Source organism: Bombyx mandarina, chromosome 21, assembly GCF_030267445.1.
Source record: "Bombyx mandarina strain Sakado chromosome 21, ASM3026744v2".
NCBI lineage: Eukaryota > Metazoa > Arthropoda > Insecta > Lepidoptera > Bombycidae > Bombyx > Bombyx mandarina.
Genome location: NC_143227.1, coordinates 4682840 through 4699542, shown reverse-complemented (window position 1 = coordinate 4699542; position 16703 = coordinate 4682840). Strand labels below are relative to the sequence as shown.

At 35.0% G+C, this 16703-nt stretch overlaps 1 protein-coding gene and 1 long non-coding RNA gene across 2 annotated transcripts; one reads left to right on the top strand and one right to left on the bottom strand.

Annotated features, from left to right (window-relative positions):
- Positions 1-4010: 4010 nt before the first annotated feature.
- LOC149500444 (uncharacterized) lies at positions 4011-5408 on the bottom strand. The gene is made up of 2 exons (XR_016324924.1): positions 4707-5408; positions 4011-4525 (listed from the first exon to the last, which is right to left on the bottom strand). It is a non-coding gene; the product is annotated as an uncharacterized LOC149500444 (long non-coding RNA).
- A 479-nt stretch (positions 5409-5887) lies between these two features.
- RpS15 (ribosomal protein S15) lies at positions 5888-15107 on the top strand. Its single transcript, XM_028187664.2, has 4 exons — positions 5888-6015; positions 6169-6254; positions 6460-6682; positions 14906-15107. Exons 1-4 carry the CDS (start codon positions 6007-6009, stop codon positions 15029-15031), a joined length of 444 nt encoding a protein of 147 aa, XP_028043465.1. The 5' UTR covers positions 5888-6006; the 3' UTR covers positions 15032-15107.
- Positions 15108-16703: the final 1596 nt, after the last annotated feature.

The following is a 16703-nucleotide window of genomic DNA, read 5'->3' as shown; positions in this document are numbered from 1 at the left end:
TACCACCAGTAATTACGCAAATTAATTTTGAGGGTTTGATTTTTTTTACATGATGCTATTCCTTTACAGTGAAAGTCAATCGTAAACATTTGATAAGTACGTATTTCATTAGAAAAATTGATACCCGCCGGCGGGATTAGAACACCGGTGCATTGCAAGATACGAATACACCGGACGCCTTAACCTTTAGGCCAGGACGGTCTCAAAATTACACTTATACACGAAGAAATATTAAATACGCATTAACTAAGAAACATTAAATAGACAAAATAAAACAATTCACACAATTGAGCTCCTCGCGGTCCCTCCAAAATGTCTTTTCATCTTTTTTTCCTAGTTGTTCAATTGTAAATGAATAAATCAAAATCAAATCGAGTTTACGTTCTATACGGTGAAAAATGAAGAATTGTGAGTGTGAGTTGAGATATGCTACTCGCTTCGCAGGGCGTTTATTCACCGAGAGCAGCAATAATATTATTTCTCGTATATTGGTAGCACGTGATGTTTTGGCATTAGACCGTCTAAATGAAATACAACGCATTTTAACAGCATTTTAATGGGAACCAACTACTTTCAAAATTATTCGGGTAATGTCACGTGTTCAATACTATTTTGTACCTTTAGAATTAAAGTGGCTCAACCCAAAATTCTTAGTTTCTGCTAAACTTCAATATTGTAATACAATAATTGTATTTTTTTAGTTTTTCGGTTTAAACACTTTAAGGCATGCCATTTTATTTGAAAAAGACAGAAAGAGTACTTTGTCCTTTTCTAGACTAAAAGAGACTGTTTAATTTTATAAGCTGATAGAATAATATAGAAAAGAATAATAGGATACCCTCTAATCGTCACATTGGAAAAAGGTATGGCTTTATCATTTTATCATTTAAATTATTTTTTATTGCACTTATAAAACTAATTTAATTTACAATATGTAACTACATATATCTATAACTAATCCGTACTTGTCAAATTCCTCATAAATTGTCAATATTCTTAATAAAATTCCTATTAATAATATACAAGTGCAAATGTTGAGCTGCTTGCTAGAAATGATATAATAGTGTTTTGTTTTTTTGTTGTTTCCTTGTAGGCTGCCTGTAATAATCTAAATCTGTGTGAAAGGCAATAAATGATTTTATTATTATCTACTAATGGTAGTCCAGTGGTCGAAATTTGACCATAATTTATTTAAATTTTAAGTTTGAACATTATTATAGTTCTATTGTCACCTTTCTATTATCATCATTTCTATAATAATCATTGCTCTATGTCGCCAAGGCTACATTATAGAAAAATAATATTAAAGACAAAAAATATTAATCTATTCTCAATTTGACCACAGATTGATAAATCAATAAACAAAAAAAGTATAAATGCATGTGTGTGTGTGTGTGTGTCAAATACATGGTAATGTGTGTAAGGTTTTTTTATTCATTTAGTTTATTTTTTTATTGTTTATGCACAATTAAAAAAAAAAATTAGCAATCTGCACTACTTCTCTATATTCTCTATGAGTGTGGGAAATTTCGTACTTCTCCGTCCGCGCAATTTTCGTAAAAAGGAGTCCAACATTTTTGCTGCACGTATTACCTACTTAAAATGTAGGTTCTTAATAATAATACATAAGTGTTTTGAAATATAAAACTAATCTTAAATTTTTTAGTTATACCACTTCCATTCTAAGGGTGCAATTTCGTAAACAAACTTTGCCGTAATGGCGTAACCTTTAAAATACACGAAAACTGCCCAGCATAAACATATTTTTTTAGTAACTTTAATAGAAGTATTAGAATTAGAAGTTTATTATAGAATTTATTTAATTGTAATTACATATTTAGACATACTTAACATAATTAATCTTGGAATAGGTAATTATTTCAGCTTTTTTTAATTAAAGAAATTATGTTTTACATAGGTTTAATCTTTTACCCGTTGAACGTTTATAAAATGATTGTATTTACGGTAATAGTGTTGATGATCTTCATTAGGTGGCCCAAATATACTAAAATTATTACGAGGATCCATCCTTATTTATAAATGTGTAAAGAAGCAAAATTATTATTACATTGTTCAAATTTCTATATAATTTATAAATATAAATCTGTACGTATGTACCTGTAAATATGTATATTGCGCGCGTGTGTGTGTGTGTGTGTGTGCGCGTGTGTATGTGCGTGTGTGTATATATTTCTATAATAGATAGATACACAGTGTGCAATTCATTTCGAAATTATTCTTGCCCATCTAATGGTTGTCTGGAAGAGATCACTCTTAGCGATAAGACCAAGAAAAAATGTTTCACAATATTTATTCATTTTGTGTACAATAAAGAATACTCTTTCACTGGTGGTAGGACCTCTTGGGAGTCCACACGGGTAGGTACCACCACCCCGCCTATTTCCGCCGTGAAGCAATAATGCGTTTCGGTTCGAAGGGTGGGGTAGCCGTTGTAACTATACTGAGACCTTAGAACTTATATCTCGAGGTGGGTGGCGCATTTACGTTGTAGATGTCTATGGGCTCCAGTAACCACTTAACATCAGGTGGGCTGTGAGCTCGTCCATCCATCTAAGCAATAAAAAAAAAACAACTCTATCTAGCTCTCTCTCTCTCATCAAACAACTCTTTAAAAAAAAGCAATGATTTAATAAGAATTAAATGAAAAAGCAAAGAATTAATATGTATTTACAACTAGCTAGACGTCTATAAAATTTTCTAACCGAAAAAATATATGTGTATAAACCATTAGAATAGATAAAACCTTAAAAAACAACATTATTATTAAAAACGAAAGAAAAAATCTTGATATTGTATTGGTTTCACGGCAAAATTTTTAGTGACTACTTAACTTGCTTGAAAGTTAAGAAATACTCTCAAAATCCATTAATGGGGTTGGCAACTGTCAAAGTGGCGCTTGTGTGCATTGTTCCCATAACATTCAATATTTGTATTGGAATTTTTGATTAAAAATTATTTTAAGCGCAATGACGCGTTGTTTTGTGCCAATATGCTCAGAAATTGGAGTACATCAATTCCGAAGGACAAGAAAATTGGAAGACTGTGGTTAAAGGCCATTTGACGCGAAAAAAGTACTCCCACAAAAAGTTCGAGGTTATGTCGTAAACACTTTGTAGAATCTGACTATGAAAACATTAGTAAATACACAGGTATGTTTCTTTCTGTCAAATATTTATAATGCATGACTAGGTGTAGCACACATCTTTGTTCTCTTATTAAAAAAAACCAATAATAATTAGTTAGGCACACTATTCGTTGCTAACATATTTTGCAAGTAGATTTATGTTCTAAGGAACCTTTTAACAAACACAAAATCAGACTGGAGGAAACGCATTCCTCATGAGCTGTTGTTCATTATCAGCTGTTACTATTGAAAGTTCTATCTAAATCGCTGCATCCATTGTAATAACAAATATTTTGAACCATGGTCAGGTTTCCTTGTGATAGTATATTTAAATGTTTTTCTTTGTGTTGTAGGTGTCAAACATTAACATAAATATCTGAAGAAAGGTGCTGTACCATCTATATTTTCATGGAATATGAAACCAGTTTCTGAAGAAACAAAAAATAGAGAACAAAGGTTACAAACTCTTACAAACCCTTTGAAGAACACAGCAATGTGCATTTTGATTCAAATGTCTCTCAAGAAATTCTAATAGAAAATAATAACTCTAGTATAGATGAAACAATTACAAGGCATCATATTACTATTGGAACTCAAACATCCAATATATTAAGATTGTTCTCTACAGAGCTATTACTTGCAGACGATGAGACAATGCAATACTACACCGGGTTGGAAACAGCATCTAAGTTTTCATTAGTTTTAATCACACTTATGCCAATGTCATTGATATAAGGTATCGCTGGAGTAGAATGGTCGGCATATCAATAGAAGATCAATTTTGAATGTTACTAATTAAGCTTATTATATATTTCATATGTGTAATGTTATGTAATTTTAGAGAAGGAATTGTCAATAAAAATAATTTAAAATATTCCTGATTATTTATTTCGACAAGTGTGTATAGTTATAATACAGATATTTTTCATACAATGCTTCTTTGAAAATATTTTCATAAAAGATATCTCATTTATTTATAATATTATTTATAAAATTATTGTCTTTTTCAACATAAATCACTTTGATGTCCTTGTAGGTGTAAATGACCAATTGCAGTATGTTTTGCCTGAGCAGTATAACTGCCCTTGGATTTGATAATAATATGTGCAGGTTTTTTTAGAGACAATATCCCGTTACATTGTTCTAAGTAAGGCACCGTTGTTATATTTATTTCATGTTTTCTGCTAGCGTATGGACATTTCACTTCAATTATAGTTTCTTCGCCCGACACACCATCAGGAGATGCAGCAAGATATGGGCGCTCTTGGCTAATGAAAATGCCACATGGCTCCACTAGCAAATCATATATATTAGCATATATTGCTAGAGCTATTTTTTAATTTTGTTTCAAAATTAAAATTTTGGTCATATGGCTCTAATCTGAAAAAATTTAAATAATACATTAGTTGGTAGGTAATGTGTGTAATGTGAGCAATTCTTTTTGCACATGCTACAAGGAATAAAGTTCCTAAGGTACACAATTTAATATTATTATAATAATATCTACCGGAAACAGTTTGAGAGAAGTTTTCTAAGTTAAAATAAAACATTAACATTGTACCTTTCGACAAAATCCACTTTTTTTCCTCGTAAAGATGCACCACGTTTTCTCAACTCCTCCTTTAATTCTTTAACTATCCAGTTGGAATACATGTTGTAAAACTGTTTAGCACTACTTAGAAAGTAATAAGAACCGTATCAAAGTCACAAAATGCCGAAATATCACGAACGCAAAACACACAAAATGGCGGCTCTCTGTGACAAGGGAACAAGCTACGCTGGCGACATCTGAGAAAAGCTTTAACCGGCCAACCCCATTTGTAACTCGCATTCGCACATACAATAATCGAGAGGCTCACTTCGGTAAAGCTATTCGATACATGAGACAGCAACATAAACAAACCTTCTCTCTCCCACAAAATGAGATTCATAAGCTTACCACTAGGTGGCACTGATACAAACTCACACAAATTAAACTTAACATTAACATCGACTGAGTAATTAAAAAAACTCGCACTAAGCACAGGTACATTACCCATTACCCGACTAATTATAAATATCGTTAGAAAGCTTGGCATTTCAATTAAACGCCTTAAAAAAAAACTTGCATGCTACCAACATAAAAGAAAAAATTATTGCTTCTAAAGATGAATAAACGTCCTGCAAATCGAGTAACTCGCACTCAGAGCTCCGCACGTTTCACCGTGAAGAGCGTACACTCGATGCGAGTCATTCGATTCGATTTTTGAAACTCGCACTAAGCCTACTGATAAGGCTACAATGTCGGCTTGCTGTTGAACTACTGCTATCTGCTGATGGGTTATGTTGAGGTCATCAGTGTACCGGAAATGATAAAGGGAAGATCTTTCAGAGAATAGCGATGGGTAGAACGATAGTCTAAATTGGATTGGGATTGGGATGGGATTTCCCGTAAATTCTGTTACCGTGATTAAGGTTTTTGTCAGATTACTTATATTATATAATAGGTCTTTAAACTATTATATTGAATGTCGAACTAGCTCATTTGGTATTAAGTGAATACCGGAGTCCATAGACGTTAACTTTCTTAGCTGTGCTTTTGTTATTGTTTATTTCCATGAACGTCAGTGACTTCTTCCCATCAGGTGAGCTGGATTTTCGTCTTCTAACAAAAGTAAGATATTAAAAAAGTATGCGCAAATTATATTTTGTGCGGGTTTGATTTTTATTGTAAAATTTTGTTTCAACTGCATTTCCCTTGCCTGTCGAATTAGCCGAATAAAACACAAAATATCTTTGGCTGACACTGACAGTTTTTTTCAATCTGTCAGTGTGTGTCAACATTATTTCTTTTTAATTCTTCTGTCAAATAAACTAGAAACATGGCTGAGGTTTGTTAAATATTTCCTGATTTTATCTTAATTAATTGAAGGAATCTCATATTTTATTGCAAATTTTGTCAGTATTATATCGTCAGCAATATGTGAAGAATCTTAAAACAGTGCTATTTAAGAAAAGTGAGCAACTATGTTTATGTTTTTCAGGTCGACGAAACCCTCAAGAAAAAGCGTACTTTCAGGAAGTTCACTTACCGGGGAGTTGATCTCGATCAGCTCCTTGATATGCCCAAGTTAGTATTTTTGAGTGTTCAATACCTTAAATGCAGTGTATCAAAAAAATTTGAGGTTAAAGGATTATTGTAACTGTTTACTGTCATGTTTCAAACTGAACTGTTGTACGTAAAATATGCTTTATTGTACATCCATTACAGATTATTTTGGTATGGTGTAAGTCCATAGCAGGTATAAGTCCGTATCATTTCTTTAATGTTTCAGTGAGCAACTCATGGAATTAATGCATGCCCGTGCGCGCCGGCGGTTCGCTCGTGGCCTTAAACGTAAACCAATGGCATTGGTCAAGAAGCTGCGTCGCGCCAAGAAAGAGGCTCCTCCGAATGAGAAGCCAGAGATCGTGAAGACTCACTTGAGAAACATGATTATCGTTCCCGAGATGGTCGGTTCAATTGTCGGCATTTACAACGGAAAAACTTTTAACCAGGTACGCAAATCACAAATTCTTTATTAAACTTATCAATGAGAACAATAAATAATTAAACCCCAAAAGGCCAATTTTGCTATTTCTAAAAATTTTAATTATTAAAATTTATAGTTGTAAATCTAGATAGGCAAGTAAATATATTTATTAGTACTGTGTGTGTACTAACATTTAAAAACTAACTGGCAAGTTATTATTTTCTACAGTTTTTGCAAGTAGCGTAGCGTAGAGACAAAGTTAAAAGTACCATTAATTACCTTCAAATGTTGGCGAATAATACAATACCTTAGTAGTTCGTGTCGACGAAAACTATAAAGTATATTTAAAACTTCGGAAATAATACAATAAAAATATGCGAGATTAAACTACATAAATGGTTTTAATTATGTGTCAATTTCAGTACATTTAAGTTAAGTTAATTTTTTTAAATAGATTTTAGGCACTGATTGATTTAAAGAATTTACACATTGTGTTCCTAATTAATAGATAGTATTTGACTAATTTTATTTACAAACTTCAATAGAATAATTTGGTATTGAAATCAAAACCAATTTTCACCTGATTTGAATGAGTTTTGCTTTTTCATGCATGTAAATTTTTTTTATGTCTAAAAAAACAGTGAATTATATACTCCATTTTTGGGGACAGAAAAATTAATTTTTTTGACACAAATTCTTTGAATATTTATCTGAAGTTTGTTTAAATACTGTAAGTAAAGTTAAAGTTAAATTCTCTAAGTAAAGTTAAATTTTCTATTATAAAGTTACAACAATTTGACCTCAATTTTATGAAACTGCTTGACAATACTAAATCATGTTATAAATATTACTCTTAGAGCAATATTTATCTAAGATATTTAAGAAATCGTGGACTGTTATTGGACTTAATGGATTTTCATCCAGAAATCCAGAAGATTATTTTCATAATCATCCGGCTCGAAGGACCATGTTCGGCTTTCCGAGGGATGATTATGAAAATAAACTTGGATTAGAAAACTCGTATATTCAATAAAATCAATAATCTTCGGATACCGTGTCACTTATGACAAGGGTATCATGACAACGGATTTGCGTATTACAGCGCTCTCTAGTGACGGTTTTAGGAGTTGGAAAAAACAGGGTGAACATTTACTGTGCATTTTAATTTGTTAATTAATGCCATGTTGTTGATGCAAACAGATATGGTGCATTTGAAATGTTTGAGTTTTAAGGAGATTGTTTTACTTGTCAAGTAAATTCACTTTATTCATATATTCAAGTATGTCATTCTTACTAGTTTTCAATTACATTTACTTAAACATAGAAAAATACAGCCTAATATGTGTTTAAGTAGCTTAAAATGAAACAAAATGTCTATATTTAGTCTGGATTGTTTTACTTTCATTTTGGTGAATATGTTGAACTTGATTATTTAAGGTTCTGTATTATATAAGGAATTCTTATAAATCGCAATGAATCCTAAATTTAAATTAGCTGTACAAAATATGAATAATTTTAATTAGTTTTTATGAGGTGATTTCTGGATGAAAATCCATTAAGTCCAATAACAGTCCACGATTTCTTAAATATCTTAGATAAATATTGCTCTAAGAGTAATATTTATAACATGATTTAGTATTGTCAAGCAGTTTCATAAAATTGAGGTCAAATTGTTGTAACTTTATAATAGAAAATTTAACTTTAACTTTACTTACAGTATTTAAACAAACTTCAGATAAATATTCAAAGAATTTGTGTCAAAAAAATTAATTTTTCTGTCCCCAAAAATGGAGTATATAATTCACTGTTTTTTTAGACATAAAAAAAATTTACATGCATGAAAAAGCAAAACTCATTCAAATCAGGTGAAAATTGGTTTTGATTTCAATACCAAATTATTCTATTGAAGTTTGTAAATAAAATTAGTCAAATACTATCTATTAATTAGGAACACAATGTGTAAATTCTTTAAATCAATCAGTGCCTAAAATCTATTTAAAAAAATTAACTTAACTTAAATGTACTGAAATTGACACATAATTAAAACCATTTATGTAGTTTAATCTCGCATATTTTTATTGTATTATTTCCGAAGTTTTAAATATACTTTATAGTTTTCGTCGACACGAACTACTAAGGTATTGTATTATTCGCCAACATTTGAAGGTAATTAATGGTACTTTTAACTTTGTACTTTTAACATTACTTTTAACTTTTAACTTTTTACTTTTTTTAACACTGGTTAGTTTGAACCATGTTCGACTTTCCGAGGGATGATTATGAAAATAAACTTGGATTAGAAAAACTTGTATATTCAATAAAAATCAATAATCTACGGATACAGTGTCACTTATGACAAGGGTATCATGACAACGGATTTGCGTATTACAGCGCTCTCTAGTGACGGTTTTAGGAGTTGGAAAAAACAGGGTGAACATTCCGCCCACCATGAACTACAAAAGTTCATAGCCAACAATGAGGCCATCAAATTTTACATGTACAATTAACATCTCCATGAAACCGTAACATCTTAACCTAATAGTAATCAATAAAGAACTGCTCAACATGAACTAAATATAAATTACACATTAAAGAAACCATAATAACGACAAAGTTCAGTCAAGGGTTGCTTTTAAACAGTTCGTACTTACTTACAACTAAACAATAACAAAATACTTAATAGCTGATGCATCCAAAGATACATTTAAGTTACATACATTGCATGAAATATCTACAGTTATTCAGGTAAGTAATGTTAAAAAGCGATAGGCAAAATGCAAAGTTTGGAGACTGGTCTTACAATTTTAGATTTCTTACATTTGATAGTACCCTTGTGACATTATCTGGATCAGTGTGCTTCTCTTCTATCAAACCGAATAACCATTTTGAATGAGGGAGGCCATCTTCCTTAACAAGAACAACGTCACCTAAATGGGGTTCTGGTGTAGTTTTAGTCCACTTATATCTCTGATTTAGAGTCGTGAGGTACTCGGCAGACCACTTACGCCAGAACTGCTGAGTCATTTTTTGTATTATTTATTTGCTCAATATCTTTAGAAAACGCCTGAGTCTGACAAACCTTAATTCCTATCTTTAATGCATGATCTCATTCGGAAGCCATCAAGTAAGAAGGATATCGCTTTGACCTTAATTTATTAATAAATGGAATGCAAAACGCGACCACTCTAACCATTTTTTATAAAAATAAATACTTCGTCCATGTCTGGAGATCTGACCTAGCCACTTCGGAAATAGTTAGGTGATGAGACTTCAACAGCTTGGCTTCTAAATCAGTCGATATGTTTACCGTTGGCGATACATACGTGGATTCTCTTAAAAACGTAGGGCCATGGAACCAGAGTTCACAGTGGATAAATTCTTGTGGAGCCAGCCCCCGGGATGCACAATCGGCTGGATTCTGGCATGACTCCACAAGCGACCATTGGTCGTTGTTTAAAAACTGTCAAGATTTCAGTCACTCGATTTGCGACGAAGGTCTTCCATCGATTTGGCTGTCCCTTCAGCCAAACCAGAGCGATGGTGGGTTCAGTCCTTTGCCACTTGTTGCAAACTCTTAACTGCTAGATATGGGGCCGACGAAACACCAAAGGTAACTCTTCAGCCTGCAGTCCTTGACTTCTTCACTAGGATTCTCTCTTCACAGTACTCGCTGGAAGTCAGTATACTCTGGTACGACCTTGACCATTCGATACATCTTAACTATGTCCGCTGCGAAACATATAGGATAAGTACGCCATTTCATAATTATGTGTCGTAACTCTGGTTGAAGCCTTGGACCTACCAATAAATCATTGTTCAATGACTTGCCGCTGGTACCCTTACACGAAGCGTCGAAAACAACGCCGACCTTCGTTGTACTTTTGTCCTCATATACATGCAGAAACTATGGCTGTCAGGTCTTTCTTGGGATCAGGAAGTTACGTCGAACCTGCTGGATGAGTGGATTTCGTTTCGCGACAACTTACCTGCTCTCAACCAAGTCACGGTGCCCAGGTGGGTCAATAAGAGTAAGGATACAAGTTACCTTGAGCTGCACGGGTTTTCCGACGCATCCAATGACGCATACTCAGCGGTAGTCTACCTTCGGGCGACTGATCATTATGGCAACGTTAGGGTAAGTCTAATTGCGGCTCGTACTAAGGTATCTCCTATCAAGCAAATATCCATTCCTCGCCTGGAGCTTTGCGGAGCAGTGTTGGTTGCAAGGCTCTTGTCTGAGGTCTCGGGCATTCTGCCTATTCCTGCATCGCAGATACACGCTTGGACTGACTCCACCATCGTTCTGGCTTGGCTGAAGGGACAGCCAAATCGATGGAAGACCTTCGTCGCAAATCGAGTGACTGAAATCCTGACAGTTTTAAACAACGACCAATGGTCGCATGTGGAGTCATGCCAGAATCCAGCCGACTGTGCATCCCGAGGGCTGGCTCCACAAGAATTTATCCACTGTGAACTCTGGTTCCATGGCCCTGCGTTTTTAAGAGAATCCACGTATGTATCGCCAACGGTAAACATATCGACTGATTTAGAAGCCAAGCCGTTGAAGTCTCATCACCTAACCATTTCCGAAGTAGCTGGGTCAGATCTTCAAACATGGACGAAGTATTCATCTTTATCAAAAACGGTTAGAGTGGTCGCGTTTTGCATTCGATTTATTAATAAATTAAGGTCAAAGCGATATCCTTCTTACTTGACGGCTTCCGAATTAGATCATGCATTAAAGATAGGAATTAAGGTTTGTCAGACTCAGGCCTTTTCTAAAGATATTGAGCAAATAAATAAAACTAATTCAGTCAAACGCAAGAGCAATTTATGCTCTTTAAGCCCATTCCTGGATAAAGATGGAATTTTAAGAGTTCGGGGTCGCATCCAACAAAGCCAAGCTAACTATAATGTTAAACATCCAATTATTTTACCGCGAGATCATCATTTATCCAAATTGGTAGTTCAGGATGCCCACGAAAAAACTTTACATGGTGGTCATCAGTTAGTTCTAACGTACCTAAAATCGAAGTATTTTATCATAAATGCTAAGAGCCTAGTAAGACAACATATTAATAAATGCGTTAGATGTTTGCGTTATAAGACCGAAAATTCACATCCCTTCATGGGAGAGCTGCCAAGCTCCAGAGTTACTATTGCTCGACCATTCTATCGAAGCGGTGTCGACTACGCCGGTCCTATTAACATCAGGTTGTCTAAGGGCAGAGGTTGTCGTTCCTACAAAGGTTATATCGCGTTATTTGTTTGTATGGTCACGCGTTGCATTCACCTCGAAGCTGTGAGCTCTCTTAGTACAGACGCATTTTTGGCAGCGTTTCGTCGGTTCACTTCACGTCGTGGCCACTGTAGTGAAGTGTGGAGCGACAACGGCACAAATTTTGTTGGGGCCTCTAAAGAGTTGCGCGTTCTATTCCAGGAACAGAAATCAGGAATCATGAGTGAAATAGCAGAAACACTTGCTCTCACTAACACCGAGTGGCACTTCATACCCCCCCACGCCCCAAACTTCGGCGGGCTGTGGGAGGCGGGGGTAAAATCGACCAAATACCATCTAAAACGGGTTTTAGACGGCACAATGTTAACATTCGAGGAGCTAACAACGGTTTTAACACAGGTCGAAGCATGTTTAAATTCCAGGCCTTTATATAGGTTGCCATCATGCCATGAGGACGCGGCTCCTCTCACGCCTGGCCATTTCCTTATAGGTGAAGCGTTGGTGACAGCCCCTGATCGGCATTACGAAGATGCCAAGGTAAGTCCATTGCATCGGTGGCAGTTAATACAAAAAATGACTCAACAGTTCTGGCGTAAGTGGTCTGCCGAGTATCTCACGACTCTAAATCAGAGATATAAGTGGACTAAAACTACACCAGAACCCCAAATAGGTGACGTTGTTCTTGTTAAGGAAGATGGTCTCCCTCCTTCAAAATGGTTATTCGGTTTGATAGAGGAGAAGCACACTGGTCCAGACAATGTCACAAGGGTGGTTACTATCAAATGTAAGAAATCTAAAATTGTAAGACCAGTCTCCAAACTTTGCATTTTGCCTATCGCTTCTTAACATTACTTACCTGAATAACTGTGGATATTTCATGCAATGTATGTAACTTAAATCCAATCCAAATCCAAAGATAGGATGCATCAGCTATTAAGTATTTTGTTATTGTTTAGTTGTAAGTACGAACTGTTTAAAAGCAACCCTTGACTGAACTTTGTCGTTATTATGGTTTCTTTAATGTGATAGTTTATATTTAGTTCATGTTGAGCAGTTCTTTATTGATTACTATTAGGTTAAGATGTTACGGTTTCATGGAAATGTTAATTGTACATGTAAAATTTGATGGCCTCATTGTTGGCTATGAACTTTTGTAGTTCATGGTGGGCGGAATGTTCACCCTGTTTTTTCCAACTCCTAAAACCGTCACTAGAGAGCGCTGTAATACGCAAATCCGTTGTCATGATACCCTTGTCATAAGTGACACGGTATCCGAAGATTATTGATTTTATTGAATATACGAGTTTTCTAATCCAAGTTTATTTTCATAATCATCCCTCGGAAAGCCGAACAGTAGCCAAGTTCAACAGTGGTCCTGGCATCAAAAGTATGACTTCAGTTAATTGAGTATAGTGTGCAACTGTCACACATTTGTCACATGTTGATTTTACATGAGCTTTCATATTGGTTCTAGTTACCTTCAATCTGGGTAACTTTGTCCGGCCATGCGAACAATTTTGTACGTATTGTCTTAGTTTTACTGGATATTAATAAAAAATATGGATTTTCCGTGGATTTTAAAGTTTACAATTGAAATTTAAATGATTTTGCACGAGCATAGAGTGAAAATCCCACAAAATTTACAAAAAAATAGTGGGCCAATGTTATATTGAGAGCAATTTTGATGTATTTTTACAATTAAAGCCCTATGTTATCATAGAGCATTAATTGTATTGTATAAATAAATTAGGTCGCCATCTTATGACAGCTGTTTACAAAAAAAATAAGCTTTAAATTTAGGGTTGTCAGTAAAATTCAAGGTTTTTTTTTTATTGCTTAGATGTGTGGACGAGCTCACAGCCCACCTGGTGTTAAGTGGTTACTGGAGCCCATAGACATCTACAACGTAAATGCGCCACACACCTTGAGATAAGTTCTAAGGTCTCAGTATAGTTACAACGGCTGCCCCACCCTTCAAACCGACACGCATTACTGCTTCACAGCAGAAACAGGAGGGGATGTGTGTTTGAAAAGGACCTTTATTTGTAAGAACTTATTGATCTTCTATTTATTATTACAAATCAGTCTATTCATTATAATTAGTAAAATGTGACATGTTAAAATTATAAAAAAAGCAGCAAAGCTTTAATCCTTTGGTAGAATTAAAATAATTACAGTCGTTAATAACCCCATTCTATGATCCAGTATCCAAATCGGATTGCTCAGCTGATAATGATGCAACACGATCCATGAGTGATGAGATATCGTTAGTAGATAGTGGAGTACGAAAGACGGTAGCTTCAGCTGTGGGTGATGGAAGATTATTGGTAGATATTTCGACGGTGAATGTTGATTTTATATTCGAAGGATCAGGAATAACTTATAAAGAACAAGTAATAAGAAGGCTAGTCACCGTGGAAGCTTCTAACAGCTCTCGAAGTGCTTTTTGTGCATGTTCTTGACACATTCTTCGACTTATTTTTAACTTTTACCTGGGTTAAAGTTAGCCATATTAGTACAAATGTTCACAAAATGAATTAAAATCAAGAAAAACACGTAAACAACTGTATAGATCATATATATTTTTTATGAAACTACATCTGCAACCTTTATATATTATAAAAAGGACAAACTTACCTTTCTATGAAACTTGAGTATGAATATAAAAAACCTTGCAGCGATGTTTCATTTATGACCTCCCTACTTCCCCACTTCACAATCAACTTCAAGAAAGAAAAGTTTTGTTGATTGATATCAAATTTTCGCGCGCTTTCTTCGTTCAATAATAATAAACCTCATATTTAAAAAATTTAAAGTCTATGGTAATGTGTCTTCGTTTGGAAATTATAAATAGATATGTAAAAAGTGAGTAAGTGGGCTAATGTTAAACGGAAAGCTTAAGTTACACTGATGGACGGTATCCCTTAACTACAACTGACCTAGATCATATATTAGCATTAAAAAAAAAATTAACCATCATTCTTGATACCCTAATTTTATATATTTCAGGTTGAAATCAAGCCTGAGATGATCGGCCATTACCTCGGAGAGTTCTCAGTCACGTACAAGCCTGTAAAGCACGGTAGACCCGGTATCGGTGCTACACACAGCTCAAGGTTCATTCCGCTCAAGTAGAGCGTCTAAAACAACCTCTAGGCTAAGCGTAACACAAAACTTACATGAGATTACAATAAAGTAACTTGTGTAACAATTGACTTTTTATTCAAAAATTATTCTCATTTCACTTTTAGGCAGCACAAAATATAAGATTGTCTATCAATTCCAATTTATGGTGTGGTTTTAAAGAGTTTTATTGTTGGCAACAAAGCTTGGACAATAAGTTTTTTGGCCTTATTAGCTTAGGCTCAGGTTCAAGATTTTATAGCAGACAGATGTTTACAAGAACTACTGTTTACTGCGATCATTAAATATAAATGATTTTAATTGGATTTTTCGTTTTCTGTTCCTACGCTACTTAATTACTGTATTTGAGGTGGGTGGCAGGATACACGTGATGTGCTATGCTAGGCGTCACCTTTGACAGAGGGATGTTCGGTCCCCACATCGAGTCAGTGCGCGACCGAGCCGCGTTTCTACTCAGTCGATTACCCCATGATTTGCAAGCGAAATAATTTGTCCCTTCATAACCTAGTGTAGTGTTCACTCACGTGGCCCGCATGCACATAAACTTTCTGCAGGATAGGCGCTGGAGCGCCGTGCCGACATCGACTTTCACGATCTAAATTTAGAACCGATAGGTACATAAGTTACTCGCCGCAACTTCTGTGTGAGTCGCGACTCCAATCCGGTGATAGATTCTGCGAAGCATTGCGCTTGCTAGGGCTAGCAAGTTCTCTCAGACTGAGTCCGTGAGCTAATCTACCCGTTCGCGCGTAGCTGTCTATATAATTTCAGCATACCATTAACATTCTCTATAATTGTGTCTCAAGTAGTTTTAAAATCTTTTGTTAATTTGGATTTGACAATAGATCAGAATCGGGTAAAGGAATTTGTTTTATGGCAACATCAACAGTATTAGAAATTGTTCTGGCAAGAAAGTGCGATGCAAAGTGCATTTCCAAAAACTTTTTTTTAAAATGGATTTTATTACCTGGTAACTAAGACCTTTAAGTAATATCTTATTTTCATTTATATTTTTATTTTTATGAAAAATGATATTATGGGAGTGAAATGAAATGAAATGAAGATGATTAATTTCAGACATTAATCAACTGGAATGGAATGAAATGAAATGAGATTGAAGTCGTTGTGGTCTAAAGGATAAGACGTCCGGTGCATTCGAATGTAGCGATGCACCGGTGTTCGAATCCCGCAGGCGGGTACCAATTTTTCTAATGAAATACGTACTCAACAAATGTTCACGATTGACTTCCACGGTGAAGGAATAACATCGTGTAATAAAAATCAAACCCGCAAAATTATAATTTGCGTAATCACTGGTGGTAGGACCTCTTGGGAGTCCGCACGGGTAGGTACCACCACCCGCCTATTTCCGCCGTGAAGCAGTAATGCGTTTCGGTTCGAAGGGTGGGGTAGCCGTTGTAACTATACTGAGATCTTAGAACTTATATCTCGAGGTGGGTGGCGCATTTACGTTGTAGATGTCTATGGGCTCCAGTAACCACTTAACACCAGGCGGGCTGTGAGCTCGTCCATCCATCTAAGCCATAAAAAAAAAAAAAAAAAAAAAGATGATGTAGGATTTTTTAAATTTTGTTTTATTGCCCTTGTAGGCAGACGAGCATACGCCCCACCTGATGGTGAGTGGTTACCGTCGCCCATGGAC

What these genes read in the sequence shown, in the direction of transcription:
- RpS15 (XM_028187664.2), top strand. An exon ending in CAGCTCCTTGATATGCCCAA is followed by an intron (nt 6,255 to 6,459) that starts GTTAGTATTTTT and finishes TTAATGTTTCAG; the next exon opens with TGAGCAACTCATGGAATTAA. An exon ending in ACGGAAAAACTTTTAACCAG is followed by an intron (nt 6,683 to 14,905) that starts GTACGCAAATCA and finishes TATATATTTCAG; the next exon opens with GTTGAAATCAAGCCTGAGAT.